This window comes from Echinococcus granulosus, assembly GCF_000524195.1.
Source record: "Echinococcus granulosus chromosome Unknown EG_S00069, whole genome shotgun sequence".
Classification (NCBI taxonomy): Eukaryota; Metazoa; Platyhelminthes; class Cestoda; order Cyclophyllidea; family Taeniidae; genus Echinococcus; species Echinococcus granulosus.
The window spans coordinates 192,193-203,861 of NW_020170449.1; the positions used below are offsets into that span (position 1 = coordinate 192,193).

Here is an 11,669-nt window from a genome sequence, read left to right on the forward strand (position 1 = left end):
ACCCAATTATTACCACCACTTACGCCATTTACGTCATACAAAGGAGAAATTTGGGACTTTATAATCCGAGAGAAATAAGAAAGCACTGGCGAAGTATGATTTTGACCACCAAAAAGTGAGGTGTTACATGAATACTTAAGTTTTTCCGATCTAGTGGATGATTTTAACCTTCGAAGTGGGTCAGCATCAGGAGAGGCCTGCGCTATGATCAAGGCATCACACCACGGAAGCAGAAACGTCTAAATTAGCTTTCCACCCGAAATGACAAGTAAATGGGGTGATTTACAAACATCGCGATGGAAATCGACCCTTATTCCTGTCAAAGTACAAATTGTAAATAGCTCGACGCCACCCGCTTTTCGCTCTTGACAAAGTATGGTGGTTTAGGGAGAAGAGAGATGCCGCTTGGTGGTCTCCAAAGCAACATCTCTCTGCTAGCTGGAGCAAGGCTAACCATCATATCTGGGTTGTAAGTGGAGAGACTTCAAAAACTTACACTGTTTGAGATTTTCACGACCCTCAGAAAGCAGGCCAATTGGAAGCATTCCATTCGGTGTAAGACCCTTCAACTCCAGTACGCTTTCGTTTTCCTCTCTAAAATAATACAAGGCTTGTAGCAGACGGAAAAATGGCTCAGGAATACGTACTTAGAAAGTGACTTGACTTTATTCCTTATTTTTATTTTTAATAATAGATTGTTACATTTTTTTGCCATCCTTAATCTTCTACTTCTAGGTGAGACATTTGGAATCACTTCCTGACTGAAGTTATCCAGAGGACAACTGCAATCTGCAAATCTCATTCAACTTATATTTTTTATTCCTCGGAGCCTAAAATGGCTTACACTCTGTACTTTTATATTCAGAAAAGAGTGCAATTTCCGCTGTCACTGGTGTTATCTTGCTGTCACGTCGTGTCGCCAAGTTATGCGTACATAAAGTCTATTTTAACTACTAGGACATCATCAAGAAGTAGGAGAGCTAACTTGACAATAGTGGAAATAAAATCTGGTCCAATAGAACAACCATGTTGATCTCGTCGCAGAAGGCAGAAATCTGCTGGGAATGTTGGAATCTGCGGTGACTGACAGCTGCAGTTCTACACAATAGTTGCTGAGGGAGCAAGATAAAGGTTTCATCGGGTTGAAGCTGACCGCCAAGAAAAGCCCAACATGTTCCTCAGAATGAAATAACTTATCATAGCCTAAGCGCATAGTATTTCTTATACCAGTGTTGCTTTCAGGCAAGCGTTGTTACAAAAAAAAACGGAAATACGGTCCATTCTTTAGCACTGTTGGCTAAATGAATTTCCCTTTGATGCATTTCGTTTTCGAGGGTATTCGATGTTCAGATCGCCTTACCAGATGGACGCCATGCATTGCCGCTAGGCGACAGCATTTGATCTAATTTGCGGATTTGTCGCACCATCTACGGAACCTGTCCTTCGGTTAGCCACGGGCAGCACAGGGCCACCCTCGGTGACTGACTTCTACCCGGGCTCTTTAGGCAGCATGGCTTCATGGTCGAACCCATTCGCTCCGAGTTGGTCATAAATCGTCTTCGACGCTAATCTGGATTATCACGACTCCACTTTTGCAGTTTACCCATCTAAGCTCTTGGCTAATCTACCGGTCCCTCGACACTACCGAAATAGCACCGTTAGTATAGACCTAATACAAGTAATAGTTAGAAGACTCGCAGGCTGTGTTCGAAATAAGTGATTTTGAATACCAAGTAAAACCCCCAAACGCATATTTAGTAAAAAGAATCTAAAATTTACTGGGTAAAGTGTTAAATTTGCTAGCCCATCTTTTCTGCTTTAAATGAATTGGCATCTTCGTCTCCCGGAAAAAGCACCAAATAACCTCTTAAGTGCCATTAGGAGGGAAGTGTTTCGTAATGGTCAGTTAAAATCTTTTCCCTCCTGCCATTTGCACCCCTCTTTCATTCCAAAAAAGTGCCAAAAGTCAAATTTACCGTAGAAGAGTGAAGACACGGGCCATTTTGCCAATTGCGCGTATTTTGCCCCTGATGACGTCCTTGCGTACGTTTACGTTGTCTAGTGGAGGAAGACAAAAGTGGAACAGGATACGAAAATTATTTGCAACTTTACCTAGCCAAAGCCCTTTTCCTGCCACTTTGAAGCAGTGATTTTGATCCATAATTTTGTTTCCCTTGAATTTTACTAATTTCACTTTCAATGGGGGGGGGGGAATTTTGAAGTCGTGTCGACTCACACCAACCAATCGGATCCCAAGTTTCGCATAATGGCCAGTGCAGGGGTAAGATAAGCTCTGAACGGCTTGAAGTCGTCTCTTATAACCATCTTCTTACAGTATAGTGATCAGAGGACACAATGCTCCACTTTGCTTACAGGTAGGTGCTCCAATGAAAATCACTTTACAGGGACATGGTAGTTCAAAATCTCACCTGGATTTCCAAGACGTATTACCACTAATAAAACAAGCAGACTCTTCCCTGTAATAAAGATTAACAGCGCTGGCTACCCCATGAGTATATTTTATTCAAACACTTGAAATGACCACAGTCGAAGAATAATTATGGCAGCCATCAAGGGCGATGCTCAAGGTGAGGGGAGGGCATGACAGAAGGAAACCAATTCGCGTATCTTGATAAGCAGGTCTTTCCTGTTTTCCACGGTTCGACTACCACACTGATGACAGGGTAGCTAAACTCATGTCACCCACATTAGCAGTTTCCCGTACCTTCTGTCCATCTAAGATCAACCTACTTCCATACTCCTACGCCTTGTAACAATTATAGAAAAAATAATTGCAGTTGTATCTTTTTTAGGCTAGAATGGGCTATTTACCTGCATTTAAACAGATTAAATGTCATTTCTCCTTTACACTATTTCAAAAAAATGTTAAATAAAGCTCACTGTCATCTTCAGTGTCTTCTGTAAAGAGTTCATCGGAGGAGCAAATGTTCAATACGCTGACAAGCATTTCAGTGACTACAAATTAAACGAAAGTCAACAAATCGCGTTACTACATCATTCCGAATGAATAGTAAATTGAGATTTTTTGTTCAACAAGCGTACCCTTTTCACCAACAAAGGGAAGAGACCAGGTGAATACATCCATGAAGTTTGGAAGCCAATAGGGATGCGGTGAGCAATTGAACTGCCGAATATTCATCACATTGTTCTCGTACTTGAGAATAGCAGCTTTATAAAGAGGAGAGTAGAGCCGTAGGAGCATCTCATAAAACGGATTTACCTTTGTTATTGTAAACGTCGAGGTAATTGGGAGCTGAGAATATTGTGATTAGGGCAGGAAAGCCGGTCTGCTGATTTTTGCGATACATTCGGTACCTGGAGTAGGGCAGGAAAAAAGAAAACATTTCCTAATTTAACCATTTTAAAGCATTTCCGAAGCGTGTTGACCACTCTTATGCCAACCGAATTATCAATTACAATTACACTTAACCAGGCAACATCCAAGCCGATCGCGAAATCCCATACGCACTTATCCCCGTCCACCTTGACGAGGATTGCCTCTTATCTACCCAAATATAGAAATAAATGGCCCCAGCAACAAATAGCGGCAGTTTTTGGTTAAATATTAATGTAACTTGGATGTTTTCTTCTCCATCTCAAATCACCCGTTTGATGGCACTCACTCAAGCTGTATGTGGTTGGGTGGATATTAGGCGCCAACGCGGTGACGAAGTGCTCGATGGTTTGTCGGATGACCTCCGCGAATGTGCGTAACTATGACACAAGTGATCTACGCTCACATCGGTTAGAAAGGACAGAATGTCACTTGTTATGTATTAACAGGCGACAATGAGTTTAATAGACGGTCATTCCTTAACGCTCTGCGTCGAACATTGTTTGCTGATGAACTAACTAGCAATGAGAAGTGGCAGTTATAGAAGCCATGTACTACATTATCCTCAGAAGACCAAACTTTATGTGCGTTGGAGAGTAGACCCAATTGTTTACTATGCGTTTTTTGATGAAGGACAGGTCAGAATTTGTCATGTTTAGATGAAGAAGAGCCCTGTTCTTCTTCCAGTACAACCCAAGATCTCAATACTGCACACCACAAAGTGACATCATGCTACATGTTATGACGGGGGAGGAGTGGAGGAAGCTACTGCCTCCTCCTTAGTATAACCATCACATTGACATTGACGTTAGTTTGTCCCACGTCAAAAAGATTAGACTTTTAGGCAACCAATCCACTGAGATTGAACAGGAAATGGCTTGAGCTGAGTTATTTGCTTCTAGCGTCAAATCCAGCATCCAGCCGAACGGGACAACAGCCGGTCCACACCCATGGCCCCAACGAATGCCCACTTTTGCAAATTTAACACCGCATGGGTGGAGAAAGGAATGCCCAGAGTATATTATTTATTCACTCACCCAGCAGGCAGAAGTAATGAGGGAGGACATGGCGTGCGGCAAAGTCGGACAAATTTTAGTGAGAAAAAAATAAAGGGCGATACTGTTGCAATGGAACGGTAATGCATCGTGTTTTCCTTAAAAAAATTCCCTACACCTTAACAGCAGAACAAGTTTGGGTGTTGACTAGTGAAGGCCAAACAGGCAAAGATGTAGCATCGCCTGAGAGAGAGAGATGGAAAATGGAAAATAACAAAAAGGCAACTTCTTTTTGGCATCGGTTGGTTCGTCGATCGCCTCGTCAGACGAGGGATAATGGATGGTTGTCTGGGTTGGAGAAATGGGGAGGACTATGTTTATAAAGCATGCAATCTGAGTCACTGACTAAAATTTCGGACAGAATTCGTCAAAGATTACTTGTGCCAAGATGGCTCTCCCCTTACCCCTTGTGACTCACTGGTAGCCAGGCCATTGGGCTTGGCATCGCCTGTGCATCCAACATGATATTCTATCCCATCCCTACAACTGTACAAGCAGATGCTATCGCTAAGCCTCCTTTGTGCAACAATACGCGTAATAATTCGCCAAATCTTGACATCAAGTGTTTGCTAGGGTAAAACACATTTTATCCTAGCCATGGAAGCAAATCCAAAGAAATGGGATTGTCTTACGATTCCCGCTCTAACAAAACGAAATACCGCTTTTCCGGTTAAGGAGATTTTTGCATTTATCATTCTAAAACTCCTAGGCAATGATTGGCGTAAATTTCAGGGGTCCCGAAAATAGTCAGTGAAGATTTTGCGCGACACTGATATCGGGTATGGGTACTGAATTGTAACAGGGCTCTTGAAATTATTCCAGAAGGAGGAGGAGGAGGTGACTTACAAAAAAGATCATGGACAATTATTTCGCTGAATGAAGAAGGCCTGAGGAAGTAAATTACGTAGGTGGAGAAAATGTCTTGGTGTTCACCATCTTTAACTGCTCCTATAGTCACCAAAGTCTGGGTTTGATAATTCTAAGACAGACTTTTATAGAATGCAATGTACATAAACCTCATTAGTAGAAGGAGGCGGCTGAGTTTGAGATTTTGACGGCGGTCTAAGGTGAAACTGAACATCAAATCCGACTAAGCGCATAGGATGTCAAGCAGGATAACCAGAGCATTCGTGATTGGTAAAATTTACTGTTGAACCATAAAAAACGAAGTACAATCTGACAGTACACCAAACTAGGCCAAATAAACTTCTTAGTTAGATATTATGCAATACGTTGGTTGCTTATTAAGTCTCTATTTTGGTAAAGGGGCCAATCAGATGCTCGACATTGCACGTCCGCCAAGCGGGCTGACCCCTGAGCCTTGCCAGTGGCCTTAATCCCTATTTGTGCGTCTACAATGCGTATTGTTCTTCAGTATCATGGCTTCTTTCGCCTTCAGGAAAGTCATTGGAGGCGGCGGGGAGCAAATTTGATCTTAAAGGATCTATTCGGATTTCTACTGCTGGGTGGTAAGCCTTAGCGGATCAGCGGAAGAAGTATATGTACTGCGGATGAGCAAATCGGTGACGATCACCAACAGAAGAGCTGATAATGACGCCAGTTTCGTAGTCCACCGAAGGGCTATTAACATCCAAAGCGATACTAACAGTGAACCACTAAGAAAAGTCCGGTACAGAGCTGCCTACCGTTCCCCTGCGAAGATATGAAATAGGTAAACAGGCGCCTCCTCATTCACCTTTCTACCAGCTGGATAGAATTCAGATAGATGTGGCTGGGCAGCTCTGAATTGGGGACAACGCGGCAAGGAGGAATAGGAGCGAGATCCTACTCCCACGGAACTATGTTATATTCCATCCTGTTGTATAACTGCTTTTAGGGTTAGCGTTCCTGCGACCAGCTATGACCACGTATGCCGGGCAGCAAAATTTCCCGTCTCCGACTCTAGTTCCCATGCAAGACATAACACCAAATCTAATAGAATTGCCACGAGGGAAGAAGTAACAATGCAGTCAAGTATGTTTTCCGTAGAATAGAAATTTGATGCTTTGCATGGTTGGCTCGTACTGACTACTTTGTGATGGCTAACGCAGGGTATTGACCAAGGAGAGCGTTGGGGACGAGGCTCAAAAGAGGAAGGGGGCCATGTTTAACTCTCGATTTTGATAAAGGGGCCAATTAGGGGATCCGCTGTGATACCCTCGTCGAGCAGGCTGGCCTCTGGGCCGTGCCGGCAGCCCAAAGCCCTACTGTATGTCGAACATATATGTTCTGCCCCAATGTTATGCCTTATTTCGTCTTTGGAGAAGTTTTGGGGTGCTATAATTACCTAAATTTTTGCTATCTTTACTGCCATGCCACCTAGGTCGAATTGACACACAATGCTCCTGGTCTGATATTTGCAAGACAAGCCTTTATAAAATAAAATATTCATGAAAAATCTTTAGCTGAAGGAGGCAGCTGAGTGGAAAATTTTGACGTTTCCATGAAAGTGAAAGTGGACATCAAATCTGATCATGTGAATAAGATGGCAAGCTGAATAAGCAAAACGTTCAAGATTAACCAAATTTGGTGGGAACCATAAAAAAAGACAATTAAGCGCAGTTTGGCAGCAGAATAAAGTTCCAAGTTGAATAATATCTCTGCTAGGCTCACTTCCACTTTAAATGCAAGAAATTGTCCATTAATAACAAATTGGACGGAAAAAGCGCGTTTAATTTTTTCATAGATTGTTTTGAAATGTGGCGCCATATTTAACAAATTCAATTAGGAAGTCGCCGAAAAAAAGTTGGCATTAAAATAGCTTCACTTGAAAGGTGAGGTTGTGGGAGCGCTGGATAAAAGTGGGACTGACAAAATTATCAAAGCTATTTTGCGAAAATAAGGCCTTATAAATTAAATTAGAAGTCGTCCACTTTATATGCTTTCATTGCTTAGGCCTTGGTCAACCTAGACATTCAATACCGGTCACCTTAACTAGCGTAAAAGCATCCTCTCCCTCGGAGATAAAGAAGTTAGTAGTAGTGGGGTTTATGGGCTGTATCTCGCTATCTATATTGCTTCTTGTATGGTGGACAGGCATTGAAACAAAAGCTGATTAGGTTACGCCTTTTCCTCGTCTTCTACAGTCAACTAGGAGACTGTGATGGGGGCTTATCATGCAGGTTTGAGGCAACAATCTCGAGTAAAGGATGACGGATGAATACGGGTTGTATCCTTGTTACTCTTTCCATGAAAAGTTTCAGCCAGATAACAACTTGAAAAAGTGAAGAGATGAAGGAGGAGGCCGAACGTTTTCCCACACCTATTCCAGTGCAACACTTGGAAACAGAACTACAAAATCGACATTTTTGTCAACTCTCCAATGCAAGGCCAATCCCTTGCAGTTCATTAAAAACACCTCCCGGTCTGTGCGTTCTGTCGTTATCCTCCTGAAGAAATTGTCAAGGCTGTATTTGGTAAGGTTATAAGGGAGCCTCACCACCAGCAGTCGGATAAGAGAAAATTCAGCCTTACAAGCATCCACGGAATGAGTTAGACGATGCCTGCACAAAAATAATTGTAAAAGCTAAAAAAGGCGGGGTCGGGCGAAAGGGAAATTGGGTTTCGCAATAATTTCGCAATTTCATTGTCTCCCGGTCAGAAATGCTCGTGAGTTGGTTCGGCAAGATAAATATGCTGCCAATTTGATCTTCTGAACTACCTGATATGCTTAAATGATAAGCTGATAGATGGACGAGTCCACAGATATCTCGTCTATGTAGTGCCTTTACTTTCCAGAGCATGTGGTTCAGCTGCAGCTCATTCATTCGTGGCTTTCATCTGTCCCACTGCCCTCAAGTCAAACAAAGCAATCGGTTCATCATCCTGAGGTTAAAATAAAACTTAGTAGTCCCTTTCTCTTCTGGCGAATCCATGCTCAATTCACTGGATTATTGCCTAAGTAACAATGCACCAACACAAAAGGAAAGTGCATTAAAGCTGGAAGACAATCTAATTGATAGTCTTTTTAAAGGTGCTACTGAAAGACTTGAGGATCAGCAAATAATAAGTTGGCTTAGTGGTTAAAGCTGTCAAATTTACCTTATCCTATGGTAAGTAATAAGGCACAGAGCAAGGTAATGACAAGAGGTCGGACGGGTGAAGGATAATGCAAAAGAGGATTGACAGGAAGGAAGGAAAAAACAGGAAGGGAGCTTGGACTTCAAATCCACTTATGCATGACAAGTGCCCAACAGTCAAAATGAAACTTTCAGTCTTTCAACCATGACATCCAAAAGAGAATTCTAACTTCTGTCAGAAGAAGGAAAACTTCTACCTGTCACATAATTACATTGCATTGCGATAGAAAGACAATTGCCTGGATTGTAAATGTGATAAGGTGAGTAGCTCCCGCTCCCACAATTTGGTCTTTGCAACGGTAGTATGTAACTCTCTGCTCTTCTGTACTTGGACACTGAATCTGCTCCTAGACGTGTACCCCTTCAAGGGTAGAACATAAACTGGAGTAACGCACCCCTTCCTGTCTCACGGTTGGTTCCAAAGGGCCCAGTCAAATTGCTATGCGACACGTTTATGATGCTTTTAAATTCACCTGGAATTGCTTAATTATTTTGCCTTTTGTGTTCAATCATCCGTAAATTAGGCTTTTAAGGGAAACAGCCAACGAAAGTATGCGAGGCCCAGTTTTCAGAGTGGCCAAAATACAACCCAACATGTCACTTTCTTATGGCACATGTCTCAATATTTTTCGACAACCAGCAACTATAATGTCAAAGACAATAATTGTATGGGTTTCTGGATTGTAGAAAGGCGAGAGGCCTTAAATTAGACTGCAAAAGCAACCAAGTGTCAAGGGGGAATTTGAGGCTCAAAATTTAGCTCACTTTGGAACTGACCGCGTCTTCTTCAAAGAATCTGCTTTAGAAACCTAAACAGCTTGAGGAATGCAATAGTGAAAAGCAACATCCCTAGGCTTTTCCCATTCTCGATGCACTCTGACACAGCTATAAGGGAGAAAGGACCGGTGAGCTTGGCACGTACATGACCTTGACCTGGTGTGTGACTCACCCAGCATCTTGTGCCTCATGGGCGCGGATGAGACAGAGGAGGTTGTTGGCCTGGAGGAAGGCGCACACAGCAGCGTAGGAGTAGAAGAAGGAGCATCCACGGACAGAGTTCTGTGAGAAGTGGCTATTGTTTCGTTCCTGTCCGAAGTCCTCCGTCGGATCCGACCACAGGATATCACACATTGGACCGTGTGTCGGCGGCTCCCGGTAACGATCCATCTTGTATAATAGGCGGAAAAAAAACGTAAAAGCCTTCGGAATGCAGAGAAAGATTTCAAAGCTCCTAGTTGAAAAGTAGGCTCTATTATCGGACAGATTATCAAATGCCAAATTTTGTTCTGTTTATAAAAAACAAAGTCTAAAAGCTTTCAAAAGGGAATGCAAGATAAATGCAGGAATGCAGGAATGCGAAATGACTTTCAGAATCACCGAAATTCCGGCATTCAGTGCATGATGTCAGTTACAATGGACCAGGGGATCGGACAAAACGTTCTCTCCCTTGATTGATAGAACACAAAACTGTGCATTTGAGAGCAAGAAATAGGAAACAGGAAGTAAAATCAGCAAGGGGATTTTAAAACCACCGAATTTTTTTTTTCTTATATGCTTCGGACTCTCGATTTTCTTGCGTTTGGTCTCAAGCAGTCAGTGACATTTGATCGTCGAAAGCGAGGCAGTTTATGCATTTTGCAGAACAGTATCAACTCATGCTTTATTGCAAATGACCTAGTGAGATTTGACCTAAACAGAAAAAAAATCACCGACTTTGCGTGTGGGATGACAGCATTGTGATAAGGCAAAACGACCAAGGAGGAAGGGGTCCTGTCACACGTGCAGGTAAAAGCTTGTTCAGATTATATCCAATTCTTAAAACAATTGTGTCTTGAAGCATATTCCGCTTTCATTTAATTAGGCGAATGTTTTCACCCCCCTTCCATGGAGCAACCCCAATAATGGCTAACCATTGCAGGATTAATATACCTGACTTTAGACAAGCATTTACTATTCTGGCAACCATTCACAGTAAAAGAATAGTGGGTTCTTGATTTGCATTTCTAATGTGGTTGCAGCCAGCGTCACACATATGTGACACACCGTTTTTTCTAGGCTAGGCATCACAAATGTGTGACAGTTGCACTAAATTGTGTCGCACGTGGAGGCGGTTGGGTCAAAACAAATCAGAATGGAAAAGGATAATGGCATCGATGAAAGAAAAAGATATTTCGGTTATGGTGGTGAGACTGGTGGCAAAGGCATTAACCAGACTCCAAAACTTTCAAAATAATTTATGCCGAAATGTCCAAGTTTTATGAATAACCTGTTAAAACATTTGTAAATTCTGACTCTTAAGTGAATGCAGGGAGGTGAAAAACGGCGAAGATATTTACGGAAGACTTGTTTCCAGTTTCCTGCTTTTCCAGCTCCAATTTGTCGTAATTTCTCCAGCATCACAATTTATACGACTTCTTTTCCTTCACTTTTAAGGTAAAATTTTTTGCCATTACGTACGTTTTCCTATTAAACCTATAGCCTTTTAGAAGCGATGAATTGCAAATGCCACCGAATTTTTAAACCTCAAAATGAACATTTGCCACACTTCATTTCACTGCAAAAGCCCTGTACTTTTGCAACGGATCTTTCCGGTCAAATTTTTGGAGGGTAATAATGCTGTGACCCAAGCGAATCGGGAATTTTGAAAAAAAAAAACATTTTCCCAAAAAAGGGGGGCAAAGTACCATGATTAGGAACTGAAAGTTGAGTGTGAAAATATCTGTGCTTGTGACACTTTATTACCGGTACTCGGGGTTGTGATTTACTGAATTTTTAACACACACCCATATATTGCTGCAATAAGTGTAAATAGATTTCCCCAGAAACCTATTAAATGGTACAAAGGTCAGAAGGGCCGACCACATTTCCTAATTTTGCCTTTTTGGTAGTCCAGAAAATGCGCTACTACATTTCACACATCGAAAGCTGTCGTTGTTTGGTTTCGCATGATTCCTAATTTGCATACACCAGTACATTGTAAACCATTCGAAATGCACACATTACGATCAGTAAGCGGGGTTTCTGTTGTTGACTGAAACAACGCAGCCCTGCAGCCACGTCGGATTACTGACAAACCGTGGTTCAAGAGGTCCTCCCCCCATCAGACAACTTTAATCTCGCCTCTAAATGACCCACGTAGGAAGCCTAAGTTGAGGTGAGGATAGTTGTTTTCGCGCCAAA

The 11,669-nt window shown here is 42.2% G+C and overlaps 1 protein-coding gene across 1 annotated transcript in view; it reads right to left on the reverse strand. All coding sequences in view use genetic code 11, as the record gives it.

Annotated features, from left to right (window-relative positions):
* Positions 1-11,669, reverse strand: part of EGR_07081 (Serine/threonine-protein phosphatase 2B catalytic subunit 2) — a gene marked incomplete at both ends in the record, with an annotated part of 17,272 nt that overhangs the window by 1,591 nt on the left and 4,012 nt on the right. The window contains 6 exons of the mRNA XM_024496330.1: positions 497-594; positions 1,977-2,058; positions 2,902-2,976; positions 3,064-3,189; positions 3,242-3,336; positions 9,439-9,656. Coding sequence (XP_024349257.1) covers positions 497-594; positions 1,977-2,058; positions 2,902-2,976; positions 3,064-3,189; positions 3,242-3,336; positions 9,439-9,656 — 694 coding nt within the window. The remainder of the gene's footprint in view (positions 1-496; positions 595-1,976; positions 2,059-2,901; positions 2,977-3,063; positions 3,190-3,241; positions 3,337-9,438; positions 9,657-11,669) is intronic.